The sequence below is a fragment of the Panthera uncia genome, chromosome A2 (genome assembly GCF_023721935.1).
Source record: "Panthera uncia isolate 11264 chromosome A2, Puncia_PCG_1.0, whole genome shotgun sequence".
Lineage (NCBI taxonomy): Eukaryota > Metazoa > Chordata > Mammalia > Carnivora > Felidae > Panthera > Panthera uncia.
The window spans coordinates 118,030,795-118,046,699 of record NC_064816.1 but is presented as its reverse complement, the minus strand read 5'-3'; the positions used below and the strand labels follow the sequence as shown (position 1 = coordinate 118,046,699).

The following is a 15,905-nucleotide window of genomic DNA, read 5'->3' as shown; positions in this document are numbered from 1 at the left end:
AGGAGAACGGGAGGGGGATATTCTCAGTTCATGGGTTTCCTGTACAGTCATTCCCTGCCTTGGGGAGTTTTTGAGTAACCTTTTCACACTTAGAAATTACACGTGGAAAGGGAGCTTTAGTTCCACAAGATGACAGAGGCTCTACAAAATCCATTATGGAACTAGCCTCTTATTCTCAGCTAGGAAAAATAATTGCCTGACTAGCTTGTTTTCACAACCGCATGCTATCTCAATCTATCCTTGTTTTAAGAAACAACCTGGACAACACAGGCTTGGGAAGGAAAGTTCACTCAACTGAATTGAAAAGGAAACACGGCTTGAGTCCTTTATGATTCTATCCCTATCCTTCAGCACCTGCTTGGTTCTGCCTCCCCAAGTGATAATTAAACATGAGAAGTTGGCTGTGTGATCTCAGGCAACAGCTTTTAAAGAGGGTCTGGATCTAAAGAAAGGCAGCAGTCCTGTGTGGGTGTGTCTCACATCTGGTGCCTCCTCATCCAGGTAGCTTGGGGTTAGTAGATGCCTTCAGAAGGGACAAATGGCCAACTGGTTTGCCAGTTCTGTTGGGATGCCTTTACTTTGGGCCTTCTTTCTGAATAGGCTACCATATAATGCTTTTATTTTCTTAATTCTATTATGTGGCTGGAGGGAAGTTGTTCACAACGTACTAAGAGCTGTCTATGTTAATCAGAATGTATCCTCATTATGAAGCCTTTACTTAAGCTGCCCAGAAAAGGGCCATGTAGGTCAAGGGAAGTAAGGGAGATTAGATTTCAGTCCAAATCACCCCAGCGGTGTCCAGCATTGGTTGGATGTTTGGCTTTGCCCCTCTGCATTCTGTGAACGTTCCTTTTCAGCGGAGACGGTGACGAAGGCCATTCCCAGAAGGAGGAGGGCTACTCTTTCAGTTAAGGCTGCGCAAATGATGGGATCCCCTTATTGGAAGTCCTTTGTCAGGTGCTGTCATTGAATTCCGTATGATCGCTACCCATTTAATATCCAGGCAATGGAGATTTGGCAATAGAAGAGGTAGAGTCCTTGCTCCGAAAATGTCTTTAAAAGTATCCTGTGTTACATATCGATGTGGTTTTTTTTCATTCACAAAGCTCTTTGTCATACATGATCTCATTTCATTCTCAAACTATTAAGAAAGCCAAATAGGGATTCTTATTTTCATTTTTAAGAGAAAGAAACAGAGAGTTTCAGGGACTTGCTCAGGGTCGCACAGTTGGGAACCCAAGGCCTTTGTCTCTACAATAGCCAGTCTACTCTCCACACCATCTAGAAGTCAGAAATGGGTTGGGCTTTCCCTGAGCAGCCTGTGAGTCTATTGAGTAGACCCTGAAAGCGTGGCTACAGGAACACACCATGCTTATCAGCAAATCTGATAGCAGAAGACGGCATCTGTGTTTTTGTAGGGAGAACCCCTTGGTAAAAATTGCTGCTGGTAGTGATATAATCCTATTATGTACAGTAGTTGCCTTCAGTTTCTTAAAGAATTTATGGTGGCCCTGTTGCACCACTTAGGCCTAAACCAGCAGCCTGGCCACATCTATTCCCCTCCTCCCTGATCCCTGGGGTTGAGGCCATCAGAAGTGAAAAGGGAGTCCTGGGATCAAATTGGCAAGAGATCATTAGGAACACGAAGTGTGGGTCTTCACCAGCGACTCCAAACCCAGATGTGAAGGCTGGAGGGTAAAGTCAGCAGACGACATACTCCATGCAGGGCAGAGGGCGAGCTGGACAATGTGTGTTTGTAAAAGGGCATCCGGTGCCCAGCATCAGCTGACAGTTGCCATGCTTCTAATCAGGCCCGAAGTTGTCAGATCTTGAGGTGTTTTTCTAAGAGAATCTGCACATCTAGAATTTTAGGCTAATTCTCCTGATTGGATTGTGAAATATTAATGGCCAATTCAAATATTTTTAAACTTACGTGGGTCAAAAACAAACAGAATCAGTCCTGTAATTCTCTCCTGCAACCTCTTCTCTTGGTATTTGTAAGTAAATAATTTTTAGAAGAAATGCACCAGGCCATAAACATGTGGTTAGAAGCGTTTTTATTACCAGCAGTGTCCTATATCTTGTCCACGTTTGTGAGAAAGACAGCCTTTTGGAGGGTGTATATAGAGCCTCCACATTAGCCCTTTCAGGCGGGATCTGTTTGAATATCCACCTTTCTACTTTTGCACAACAGTTTTTGCATCTCCTCACATCCATCACCTGGTGGATGAGGCCTTCACGCAAAGGTTTCCCACGGCACCCATAGCCAGCAGGCTGGGGCTGGGGTTATGTGTAGATCCCTGCTCAGTAGCTAACACCACATTTTTCCTTCCCATTCAAGAAAGCATATTGGGGTCTAAATAAGTCAGAATGCTAAAAATATACAAACGCCTTCCATCGACCTTAATTAATTTTTTAAAGAGAAAATTCATCACGAACAATATTCTACCTATCATGGTTCACTTGGGACACAGCTCACAAATTTCAGGATAACATGGTTAAGAGATGTTTTAAAAAATAAAAATAAATAAGAAATATTGCTAAGCTTCTCAGTAGACCAGCATGGTCAATTGGGTTGACTTCCCCAACTCATTCGCCTTTAGGGTATCAGTTACAAGGATCATAGAAAGGTCACCAGAGACACTTGGACTCTTGAGGAAAGATAAAGGACACAAAAGACCATGTTCTCCAAAGTAATCAGTGAGTCTGAACCAAGCCTTCCCGCCTCCTTAACTGGCAACAAGGAGTCAGTCCCCCCTTGAGCTGCTATTTGGATAATGTGAAGTCAAGTCCTGGTCACCAGTGTAGACCAAGAAATAAAGCACTTCCATGCTATTCATATTCTTTGCTCCATGAATTGATCCAGAAGATGCAGAAGCTAACACTAGAGTTTTCCCTGTTACCTCCCACTGTGGAATGATCTGTTTCCTTTCTGCTGCATTAGAAAACGAAAATTCAAGAGGCGGGAACAGAAACCAGATTCAAGAAAGAAGAGAGAGTCAAAGAGGTGACTGGCAATCTGAGATAGTATGTCTCCTGGGGGAAAGGTGTCTGGATCTTAAAGGCAGACTATGACAAAATGAGAGCAGAAGCAAGTCTATTTTTTTTCTAGGTCGCCACAGGGAACCAATCTAACCTATTTACAAGGGTCTCAGGGGAACTCTGTTTAAATAGCTATTTTGTCACCATCCTTTTCGTCATCTTCCATGATCACTTTGGGTCTCTCGTCCCTGAGCAGTGTCATACCTGCAAAACAAAGCACCAATCTGCAATTAAGTGCCTCTAATTAAAATATTAGACAACCTTACAGCGTAGACACAGCACACAGGAGCATGACAACCCAAAAGCCCTTTAGCATCTGCAGAGCTAAGTGTTAAAGGTGCCAACAGAAAGAGGGAGCCGGGTGACCTTATTTGGCCTTCCCAGAGGAGCTGTGACTCAGGCAGGACACCGCTCTGGTTACCAGGAGACACTAACCTGGGAGTCAGAGGCAACTTTTACCCCTGTGTCTGTGTTCTGCATTTAAGCTCACAGCACAGTTGGATGAAAAGCAAACAGGTTTTGGAGTCCAACTGCTTCCGACCTCTCATTCTGTCACTCACTCGATCTGTGTTAGGCCCGTGAACACTTTCACACCTGAATTTTCTCGGGTGTAAAATGAGCACACTGATACTGGTGTGAAGGGCTATTGTGCCCATTGAACAAGAAGCTCGTCCAGTGCTGAGCACAGCACCATGCCTGTGAGCAGCTGAGTCCGCTTCTCCCTTTCTTTTATTTTATACATTTTTGTTTCATTTGTAAAGTTTATTTATTTTGAGAGGGAGAAAGAGCATGAGCAGGGGAGGGGCAGAGAGAATAGGAGAGAGAGCATCCCAAGCAGGCTCCGCACTGTCAGCACACAGCCCGATGCGGGGCTTGAACTCACAAACGGTGAGATCATGACTTGGGCCGGAACCAACAGTCAGACACGTAACCGGTTGAGCCACCCGGGCGCCCCATCCCTTCCTTTTACACTTGCTAGTTCACTTCTTTGCAAAGAACTGGTCAGCAGCATAAAGTCAAAGTCAACTACATTTTAACATCTAGGGGAAATATTGAGCAGAGGCTCTGAACATGCCATTTCTGTGTGTCAGTGCTGGTAGGCGCTAAACTTTATGTGGTTCAGAGCAAAATGAGAAACTCAAGAACGGGCAGTGAGTTTTTGTAAAGTTCTGTGACTACCATTTAAAAAAATTGTTCTTTATTTTGAGGTGACTCTTTTTCTCCTTTTGGGTATTAAAATATCCTTTCTTCTATGAAATTTTAGGCAGGTGGTTAGTTTTTTAGCATCTTACTAGGCAGAATCCAAAGGTGGTATCCCTATGTTGGGCTCCAACATATTTTCTTTTTCAAGAGTTTACTGATCGTTGAAATTCAGAAGCCTAAGCACAATTTTCTGGACCGATCAGACCAGTTAAGACCATCCAAGGAGATCTGGGTGGGTCTGCTCATCCTGTGAATTGTGAAGTAGGGTCATTTTAATAAAAACATAAAGGAGGGTATGATTCAAGGCCAGTCCTCCGTGATTTCTGTCATCTCATCCCAGCCAACCACAGTGCCTTGCCCCACTCCCACCTTCTCATAATTAGAATCCTTTCGGTTCATTAAGCATTTCATAAAGATCTAAACATGAGGGTAGAAAGCTGTGCACCACAAGAGGCCTTTCTACAACACTGGACTCCATTCAACAGCGGCAAATTAATGAAAACTACGTGTTGATCTTAATGACTATTCATTTGATTCAGTTCCTAGTTTGTTCATATGGGTTCTTTACCAATTAGCTGATATTTATTGGAGGAGAAAAACAATTTCAGAAGTCTGGTTGAAAATGAGGATTTTGCATAAATCACTTAGGAAACACAGTGGGAGATATTTTCTCTTATACCTGCTGCAAAGAGGTTTGGATTTTTACTTGGAATTAAGGCTATCATGGTAGGAGAACATACAGTTAACTATGCTAATCCCCCAAACTTTCCATCTTAATTTCCTTGATATCTTTTCACATCAAGCCAAATTTGAGTTGATTCAAAGTGGACAAGAGCGTTTAAATTCCCAGATCCCAGTCAACTTTCTGATTATTTGGGGTATCCTTGAAACCTAGTTGTACAAGCATCTGGGCAGGAAAAAAAAGTCTTGGGATTCCAGGGAAAGGAGGAGCCTGTTTAACCATCAAGGTCAGCCCTTCCCAAATTAGGCTAGGCTTTCCACAGGGACACAGGAGATAATTTCAAGTGGAAAGTGAACTAGCATTTATATTAATATAGTTAAGCCTTAAAATAATGTCTTACAATGAAAAATACATATTGTGGCTCATCAAAATCTTGATTTCATGGCTATCATTGTTTAGGATGAGCCTTAAATCAGTAACACCTATGTCATCACTGCATTCTGCTTGATGTTTCATATTGTCAGCTTTGTTCATTTGATGATGAATGAGGTTTGATAAACACTGGTCTGTGATTTAACCCAGTCCTGAGCCTATGTTCTCCCATGGGAAACAGAGGTATGTTATTGAAGAAATGTACTCTAGAGCCAGAAACCTTTGTCCTGGTGGTCATTGAACTTTGAGCAAGTCATTTAATCTGTCTGAGCCTCAGTTTATTCATTTGCAAAACTGGAGAAAAAAATAAATCATATCTCCCTCAGGGGGTGATACCGCCAGGTAGATTTAGACCAACATTCTTTTATGCTTCAAGCACACTTTTACGTGAACCTCCATTAAAGCACTTTTCACATTGTAGGAATCATTGGACAATACATCCATCACCCCTACCCCCTACTGAACTCTCGGGTTCTTTTTTTTTTTCTTTAAGTTTAATTTATTTATTTTGAGAGGGTGGAGAGGGGCGGAGATGGAAAGAGAGAGAATCCTGAGCAGGCTCTGCACTGTCAACACAGAGCCTGATGAAGGGCTCAGACTCACGAACCATGAGATCGTGACCTAAGCTGAAATCCAGTCAGACACTTAACCAACTGAGCCTGCCTGGCCAAGAACTGTGAGGTTCTTAAAGGATATCCTAGCATCTAGCAGGGGACTTGGGATACAGTAGGGACTTAGAAAATATCAGTTCCTACCTTTCCATTCTCTGTGTAGGAGAGTTTAAGGAACTTGCCTGTTTGTTAGAAACTGGTATGTTTTTAAGGCCAAAGCTGTCAGTCCAAGGTCTCTAAGGGCCAACCAATTAGCCTTGTAACAAGCTGTTTTAGGCCATGATCCCACTCAGAGCTGGTCACCTGCATTACAGATGTATGCCTCTAATTCAAGGAAGCCAGGGCTGAGATGCCACCTGTCCTGGCAAACCACACCAGAGAGAACACTATTCCCAGAAAAACAGAAGAGGTGTCACTTTCAAAGGACATATCAGTCTCCTTTCTACAAGCACATTACCGAGCTTTGATCTCCAAATATTTACAGCTCGTGGGCCAATGTTCCAAGCAACTTCTCTTCAATGCTTCCAGCCTCGTTATTCTTTACTTTCCCTGGTTCCTTTTGCCACAAACCTTAGCTAAAGACTTCTTTTTCTTTTAAGCAGCTCTCGGCTATTAAGATCTTACTAATCACAGTCCTATGCACCCTGCCATGCAGTCACCAAGATGGGGGGCTCAGGCAAATGTGGGCCAAGTTGGGAACAGACCTGGGTTGGCAAGGAAGTCAGAGATGACTCCTCACTAAGGAGTTGTCTGGCAGTTGGAACCCAACAAATAAGCTCATTAACCTAGGGGAATGAAGGCAGTTAGTAAGAGATTTAGAAGAGAGAGATAATCCTTGTCCGGTCTTCACTTGCCAAGGGCTAATGAGAGGAGATGTCTCCAGAGTGCATTTGTCTGTGAGTTCCTCTCAACACCCTTATTAGAACCAATATGAGTCTCTCTGAACATCTGCCGAAGGCTCTATCCTTATCAGCTTAACTAGCATTTCGATTACTGCCAAATCTTTAGATACTAAAAGCCTCTTCAAAAATAAAGTGCTTCAGCTAATATGCTAATAAAAGCTAGAATCATAGAACACTATCTATAATTGCAAATACAACACAGAGATTTGCTGATCCTAGGAATTCCATAATGTGTGTAGAGTCCGTGGATATACAGCCTCTCTTTCTAGCTCTGTGTACTTTGCCTTGTTTGATAAACACTTTTAAAAAATTCAGCTCGGAAGCTGCTCTCCTAAGATGTAGATATTGGGATGTAGGCAGCATCCATTGCTTAAATAAACAGGGCTTAACATTTTAGGAAGTCCTTTGAATCAGTAGATTTATATGGAGAGGTAAAAACACTTGCAGCTAGGAAAATTCTCACTTTTAGAAATGGTTTGAATAATCTCAAGGAATATAAGATTGAAGAGAATGGAGGGGAACTCACATTTATTGAGGACTTTGAACAATCCAGGATCTGTGCTAAGTGCTTTATATACTTTATTTAATTTTGTTAACAATCCTGGGAAACAGATTTTTATGGTCCTCCATTCAGAAATGCATGAAATGAAGGAGGCTCTTTTGTTTGTGCTGGTTGCCCAGGCTCCCAAAGCTAGGATGAGCAGAACCAGAGATCAAACTTAGTCCTTTCTGATCGCAAAGCCCATGTTCAATGCCTCTGCTAAGGTGACTCTATGCCCATAAATATTTTGTTCCTCGATCAAGTCTTCCCCTAGAAGAACTTCAATAAAAACAAATACAGGAATAGGTAAAGAAATAAAATCTCCTAATAGAGAACTTGGAACTGCCAAGAATTGTGATTGGCAAATAGAATATCAAATCAACAGATCCTTATTGAGCACTGCTGTACAGAAGGGACTTGGCTAGACAGCAAGGTCAATACCAGCAACATAGAGCAATCACAGGCCAGTTCTCATGAATTCATCAAATTTAAGTCAATTGAAAGAAAAGCTACAAAAATAGCAGCAAGAATGATGAAAACTATACTGAAAGATGACAGTCTCAGTTTGCACGCCCATCTACTACAGAGTTAGTTACGGACAGAAAAGATTCATTTTGGACTCGGAGGGGTCTGTTAGCAGAGACTTTGATCTGGTTGAGTCTTGAAAGGTGACTAGAACTGGGACAGAGGCAGAGCTTGGGGGAAATGTGTGATGGGTTGGAGGTTCATTGCAGGCATATGAGAACACGTTTGAGGCAGTTCAGAACCTGCCACTTGGTCCTTGGTCCACTTCTTCAGAGAAATGCCTCCTCAATGCTCCATGCGTCCTTGCCTGGCTCTGCTCCACAGAGATCAGTGGCCTTGTCTGTATCCCTGACTGCCTATTTATGATGTCTTCTTCTGAGGTGTCTTTCAATTTTTTATTAAATAAAATAATGGGGAAACATAGTTCTATAGCAACAAAATCTCATCTCCTCCCTAAGGGTCCCTTCTGGATTGCCATAGAGCTGAAAGTCCCAACTATCCACCACAGTACGACGTAAGGCAGACCTGGATTAGAGCCCCAGCTCTGCTGCATCACTGTGTTTGATCTTGAGCATAATTTGATCCATTTATCTGTCCTCCTAATCATCCCATCTCAGTCCAACCAATCAACCAAGCAGCTACCTCTCCGTCAATGTCATCCACAGAAGACTTGAAGTTACATACATTCTCTTTCAGCTTTTTTATGTGAAGGGACCTAATAGGTCCTTTCTTGTGTTACTCAGCTGATTTAAACAAAATCCACAAACACACTGAACTCAGTACCTAACATTTAGTAGAGTCTCAATGAACATTACTACATTTTCTTCTCTGCCACCCCCTCCAAATATCTGTGTAAAACACACACTCACACATGTGACTCACTCAGTCACATGTATAAGACTCTCTCAGTCTTATAACCTAATCGTGAATGTATATGTCTTTTTCCCCAACCTGCACTTAACATTCTCAGGGACAAGACTACACTTCATACATTAGCTGCCTTATATAGCCTGGGGTGGTGTACATAGTTCAGCAAGACTTTTTCGTTTGATTTGACACATATTAAGGTGGCTATCATTATTTCTGAATCTCCCTTTCTCTCCCTCTCCCTCTCTCTTTCTCTTGTTTTAAAGATTTGGTCAGTATATTCAGGCGTCTTGGGAGAATCAGCTATCAGTCATAGGATGCATGATTCATGGAAGACTAGGGAGGGGGATATTTCAACTCTTTTCAAGGACCCACTGACATTTCTATTTCATTGGCCCAGTGAATTCGACCAGTCCTGCTGAAGCATGAGTAATGCTCTGAACCTCCCCCAGCTCCAACTCAGCCCTGGGGGAGCTGCCGGGGAAGGTAAACGTGAAAGGCAGCAATAAATGCTCCTCTTCCCCAGAGCACTTCTGTGTGACACAGATTGCTGGGCCAGGACAAAGGCCACGCCCGTGGCAGTTCCAGATGGCAAGGCTCTTGACCTGTTCCCATCACCCCCTGCAAATGCCTTGCACCAGCTCTTTTACCTGCTGCAAAGGGGGACACGTGCAGGGCAGGTGTGTCTTTTCTCCTTGGTTTTTTCTGTTCCAGGTCAGTGTTATGAAGAGCTGGACTCATTTTGCCCTTTGGATGTCTCTCTTGAACATCGTATCTTTGAATTAAATGTTCTGAAAGCACACCTGCATGGTTTGGGGAACAAATGGGGAAACAGGGTCAAACACATATATCCTAATACGTAAGGACTATGCCTTCATATTTGCACATATACCTAGTGATGGTAGTCAATATATCTTTTCAAACTTATTTTAAACAATCGTTTCAATATTAAGAATTCGTCTCTATTGAGGCAACACTAGCGAACATCCTCTAAGTAAAGGGTTTCACGTGCCTGATTTTATTTTAGCCTCAGAAAACACTGAGGAATTTCATATTACCATCACCGTCACACGTCTGAGGAAAACGAGGCACCGAAATATACCCACAGCAGCCCAGCTCCCAGGGGTCAGGGCCAGGAATTGAGCCCAGGTTTGCCTGCCTCCCAGGGCCATCCTGGCTAGAGCAATGCATCATTTGTTGTTCTGCAGGCCACATGCTTCACTCTTCAGTGTCTTGCCTGCCTTCTCACCTCTCCCACATGTGAAATTTCTCTCCATCATTTAAAGACTCTCTGAAAGCGGCCTCTTCTAGGAAACTTTCCACAACCCCTTGCCCAGGCTGAGCTCCTGGAGTCTTTATGTAAGGACCTCATTACTTACATAAAGCAATTATTTTACTTTTACATAAGTAAACAACTTTTACATAAAGTTGTTATTTCTTCCTGCATATTTCAGCTATTTAGGTGCTTCTGTTTTGTCTTGTAAAACTGAAAGTTCCTTCCCAGGAAGCTCTGGCTTTTATTTGTTTTGTGGCCCTCCAAGTGGGTCATGAGTGGAAAGAACACTAAATACATGACCCAGAGGGAAGGAGAAAAGGAAAGAAGACCAAACAAAACTGTTGGGAAACAGTATCACACCTCACACACAAGGTTGTTAGAGAGACACGTTAGACAACGTGTTTGTCAAACCATTTTGCTTTTTCCTGGGCACAGAGAGTCTACACTTCTCAGCCTCCCTTGCAGTCCGGTGAAGTTTGTGACTGAAGGACGCGAGGTGTGCCCCTTTTGGGCCTGCCAATGTTGCCCTCTGTTCTGCGCCCCTCCCCACTTCATCCCTGGGCCTGCTGGATGCTGAGGCTCACGGTGACTTTGAAAGCCATGTGCTGGTGACGTGCAAACTGCCACCGGCCAGAATCCTTGAATTACTGTTTGGAGCAGAACCTGCTTTTGCAACTTGCACTATTGATGAGTGAAAAAAAAAAAAAAACCCCAAAACTTGTGCCATTAACATTTTGTAATTCATTTGTTATAGCAGCTGGCCATATTGTCATGAAGACAGATGTAGGGATAGTACCAGTGATTTAAAAACACCCAAGTATTTAAGGAAACGTTGTAAGACCAATGTGATCTACGGCAGCGGTTCCCTTTTACAGATGTGCGAACTGAACTCATTGTCCGTTACCTGGTATGAAAGGCGGGATGTGCAACGCCGGTGTATCTTTTCTTCTTGGTTTTTTTTGGTCTGACTCAACATTCAGGGCAACCTGCACATTTTTTCCCTTTCTTGGCTTCTTTTTGAGATCACAGTCCTTAATGAACTGGTCTGAAAGGTCATCTGATATTGAGGGGATGCAAAATAAAAAAGAATGTGATGTGAATAAGGGTTGCTCACAAACTGGTTGGTTTCCAAGCACTTGCAGGAGCCATTTGGTCTGAAAAGGAAAATTATTTATATATTTTGGCCTAGTCTACATCAGACTTTAGGAGCCTTGCACAAATACACAGTAAAACAGAAAACTGGAATATTCTACAAAACGCCAAAGGGGATGGATAATCAAAGCAAAAGAGAACTTTAAAATATAATTAGGCAAGCCACAGAGTGGGTGTGAGTTAAATTTCTGATGGGAGAACAGGTTCTCTGTGCTAAATGCTCTTTCTTAACTTCTTTTCCTCAAGGCTTGCTCTCTTGAAGACTTCACGGGTCAGGATGGAGCCAGGCATGCTCTTCAGTCTTGTAGTAAAGTTCTCTGCAAATTCCTCACCCACCTCCATTTCTGCGGTCAGGTGGTCACCCGGATGATTCACACTTGCCTTCAGCATTGGTGTCTTGGTTCACTGCACACTGGCATTGCAATTCTCCCAGTTGCCCATCTCAACCCCAGGTCCTCCTGCCCTCTTACCCAGCTTTTTACCTTTCTCAGTGCCCGGAGCTTGTGAGGCTCTGCATCACATCCATCAGATGCCAGGGTACACAATTAATCCAGTCTGATCACTCCTCGCCCATTATTTTCTTTGCTCCATCTGACTCCTCAATGCTTTTGTTGATGGCGCACTCCTCTGAGCTTCTCTGTCATTGTTCTAGCACCTGTTTATTCTATAATGGTTTCTCTCCTGCTCTAGAAAGAGGCTTCATGGAAATTAAGGATTATGTCCTTTTAATAATTTTATTCTTAGTTGCCTCTCCCTCCGATAAATGCATGTTGAATGGATAAGTGATGTTGGACTGATCCCAGTTCAATCGCTGACTCTGTCCCCTGTTAGTTCTGAGAATTTGGCCCTCACTTTCTAGGAACTTTGATATCGTCTCAAATTTTTAAATGGGGATAATATTAAATCAGTGTGTGTGTGTGTGTGTGTGTGTGTGTGTGTGTGACAGAAGACTACATTTGTTAATGTTGGTAAAGTAGTTGTTACATTTGATATATCTCAAATCCTCAAAAAAAATTGACTCTGGCCATTGCTCACCCCCTGACACCTTCTATAAGATCCAAAGAAAGCCCACCTCCCCACCCCATCTCTGTAAGTCTTTCACAGTCTTGGGTATCCTTTCTCAGCTTCTGGGTAGCTGCAGGAGTTTTGTTCATGTAACACCTTTTCTGCATATATCTTCTCTGCCGTCTTTGATGACAGGTATCTTGTGTTTTTATCTCCTTACAGCAATTAATAAATATTTGTTGGATGTATGCTTGAATGAATGAACTCAAACATGTTATATATAAGGAGATAGTCTGTTAGGGTTCAAAGAAGCCATAGACAGTGAAGAAATTCACTATGACCTGGATACAGTCTGGTTACATCTACGGCTGTGAATGAATTTGGGGAAATTCAGGTATTAATTGGATATTTTCAGCCCCTTCCTCTTTTCCTTCTTCCTTTTATTCTCCTTCCTTCCTTCCTTCTTTCCTTCCTCCCTTCTTTTTCTCTCTGTTTCTCTTTTATGAAAATATTCAGGTCAATGTCTTCAAAACACTGGGGGTTAAATGTGTCAAACCTGTTCACTTCAGTTTTGTGGGTCTAGATATAACCTGTGTCATTCATTCATGCATTTATTCAACAAACGTTGATCAAGTTCCTACTCTATGTCAGGTCTTGAGCAAGATTCTAGGGCTAAAAAGACAGGTAAGAAATGGTCCTTGTTTTCAAGTTGCTGTGATCTATTGGGCTTTATGTCTGGATGGGGTCCTTTGTTTTAGAAAATTCAATATGCATGAGAAACCTACCAGGAGAAATACTTAGTAACCATACATTATTATGCCCGCATCATCCAAAGATCACAGTATATAACCAAAAAATCAAATAGCATCATTCCCTTCAGCCATATTTAATAGTAACACATGTTTCCTTTCACCTAAAGGATTTGAATAATTCCATCCAATCATTTCAATTTAATAAATATTTATTGAGATCATATTATATGTAAGGCATTGCACTATTTGCTTTTAGGTTTACATATACAAAAAAAAAGAGGTGAGTGGGGAACTTTCCTGAGTACTGCTTATGTACGAGATAATTCCACATCCTTCTAGTGTGTGGGAATGACCAACACCTTCTCTGACTAATCAATTCCTGTGTCTTACCGGTTGTTAAATATTCATATCGTATCCCAAACACATTCTTTCATGTAGTCCTTACACCAAGCCCACAAGGAAGGCGTGCTATTATCTCCAATTTGCAGACGAGGAAACTGAAGTTGGGAAGGCCAGATGAAAAACTAAAGGTTACATTCCTGGCGTGTTATGGCACCAAGAGTAAGCCGAGGTTCTTGGGACTATGTTTCATACGGACTGAAATTACCGTTTTAAAAATTTGCTGCCACATAGCACAGTTAACACCCCCCCCCATATCATACATACCATAGGCATTTGTTGAATGAATGAATGTTGGTCAGAATGGGTGCTGCCCAGCGGTAGGGCCTCTGGAAGTACAGGCTGGATGTCGACCAGTCATGGGTCACCATTCAACCCCAGGATACGACTCAGTGCACAGTACAGAGAGCAAGACATTTGCTTCAATTTGGACTTTTACTTCCATTGCACTTTTTCCTACTTTTGGAGAAATCCTGAACATAAACTATCTTGATGGCAAATGGGGAGAGGGGAGAGGAGGGGGGACTCATAACCAGGCGAGACATAAACAAAGGCTATGAATATGCAAAAGGCCCATCCATCAAAAGTCTGAGTGTCTCATTTTTAGAAATGGGTAGAGGCAGAAATGTTTCTGGTATTTTCATTACAAAGGTTATGCAAAAAGTCAGTTCTGGAAAGGAAACAGATTGACAATAAAGCCGAAAAAGGCTATTTAAAATTCTGTCTTGATAGGCAAAGAGAGATATTTGAAATATTTTATTGCACTGCACATGGGGTGTAAGTGTGCCGGCAAATACTGGAAAGCGGGTCTCCTGCCACATTCCATTTATTGCCTCAGAAATGCTCTGTCTGGGACTCTGTCAGACCCAGAAAAGAGGACAATGCCTTTTCTCTCTTTCTGTAACTCTAATGAACTTCTCTCCAGTGCTTCGGCTAATATTTACATGGCAGACCCCACAGAGCCATGGCTATTTGCCTTTCCAGCTGGTGTTGGCTGTCACCAGAAGGTACAAACGATCAGGTTTCAGGGGGCCTCCCGCTGACTTGCCTGCCAACCGAATGGTGAGAGGATGGCAGAGACACCTCCTTTCTGACTCTCACTACTGACATGCACGCTGCAGCATTTACCTAAGTGCTCACGATGAGGGTCTAGCTTGTCCAGCCTGTCTTCTGAGAGCTCCAGTGGCTGCATTTGCTCAGTGGACATCATCGAAGGAGGTATATCTTCTCCAGCCCTACAGAAGTATAAGAAACAAGACCATTAGTGTGTCTTCTGTTCATTTGCTCACTTAGTAAATAAGCGTATTTATTGAGCACTTACTACGTTCTCAATTCAATCCCATTTTTTCAAGTCTGTTTCTTATGCTTAACTACTAGAAGCTCTAACTTAAGATTTAAGGCAAAATAGGGGCTCCTGGGTGCCTTAGTCAGTTAAGCATCCAACTCTTGATTTTGGCTCATGTCATGATCTCTTGATCGGATATCGAGCCCTGTATCAGGCTCCATGCTGACAGCGCAGAGACTGCTTGGGACTCTCTCTCTCTCTGCCCCTTCCCTGCTTGTATGCATGTGCGTGAATGTATGCTCTTTCTCTCTTTCTCTCAAAATAAATAAACATGAAAAAAGATTTAAGTCAAAATAAATGAAACACACACATACATGGATATAACTGCCATTCATCAAACGTTCAATATTTATTCCTCTTTCAGAAGCACTGTGGGAGTTTCTGAATGAATACTTGTCAATTCTGAATTAGAAATGAGTTAGCTGAGAGTTACAGAAATCTTGATTAAATCTTGTCTATATATTCTGTTGAGTTCTGCAAAGTAGGATTATGTCTACTTCATAGATGAAGAAAGCAAGAATCAGAAAACATAATTTCTTTAGTTATGCAATTCTTAAATAGCCAAGATCCAATTATTAAATAGCCTGGGTCCAAACCCAGTCCTGAAGATTTCCATTAGATACCCAAGACTCTTAAAACAGTGATTCCTTTGAACCCAAATTGAATCAGCCTTCTGGTTTTCTATCATGACATACTACAAAGTATAGCATGTAACGTATAAATGTATAGTATAAAGTAATTATAAGGTAATAAGATTTTTTTTCCCTGCCCGTATTATAAGGTGGTAAGAAAAAAATCTAGGTCTTGAAATGGATCTTTATTATTTTCTCCCCAGAGATTTCTGACATTAAAGCAAGTCTGTTTCCCCCTCCCCCTCCCCCATTTTCTTAGACCACAAATCCATTGAACTTTCAGAGCTATTGTAGTCATTCTCCAGGAGTGGAAATCCAGAATGGACATATGTCAAGTCTGAATGAGAAATGCATTACTTGAGATTTATAGAATCTGCCTTGGTTCTATTTCTTTCTGAAAATTTATTTCTCACGTTCTATCACAACAAGAATACTTGCAGACAAAAAAGATTAAAGTGGCCCAAACTGATCCTCTGTTCTTGAGATTCCTGGATCACTGGCATGCAGACGAACACAGAGACCAGTTGTGTTAACATTTC

The 15,905-nt window shown here is 42.1% G+C and overlaps 1 protein-coding gene across 2 annotated transcripts; it reads right to left on the bottom strand.

Annotated features, from left to right (window-relative positions):
* Positions 1-3,166: 3,166 nt before the first annotated feature.
* PPP1R17 (protein phosphatase 1 regulatory subunit 17) lies at positions 3,167-14,615 on the bottom strand. 2 transcript variants are annotated; one of them, XM_049643152.1, is made up of 4 exons: positions 14,518-14,615; positions 10,986-11,138; positions 9,456-9,608; positions 3,167-3,246 (listed from the first exon to the last, which is right to left on the bottom strand). In XM_049643152.1, exons 1-4 carry the CDS (start codon positions 14,597-14,599, stop codon positions 3,167-3,169), a joined length of 468 nt encoding a protein of 155 aa, XP_049499109.1. In that variant the 5' UTR covers positions 14,600-14,615. The 2 variants fall into 2 exon arrangements, with proteins under 2 accessions (XP_049499109.1, XP_049499108.1); XM_049643151.1 differs by lacking the exon at positions 10,986-11,138 and having other exon boundaries at positions 14,518-14,601.
* Positions 14,616-15,905: the final 1,290 nt, after the last annotated feature.

Bases quoted from the DNA above. Each gene is read 5' to 3' on its own strand.
- PPP1R17 (XM_049643152.1), bottom strand. From the start codon at position 14,599: ATGATGTCCACTGAGCAAATGCAGCCACTGGAGCTCTCAGAAGACAGG. The intron at 11,139-14,517 runs GTAAATGCTGCA...CCTCAATATCAG, and splicing joins CCCTCATCGTGAGCACTTAG to ATGACCTTTCAGACCAGTTC. The intron at 3,247-9,455 runs GTAAAAGAGCTG...TTTGTTTTGCAG, and splicing joins CGTGTCCCCCTTTGCAGCAG to GTATGACACTGCTCAGGGAC.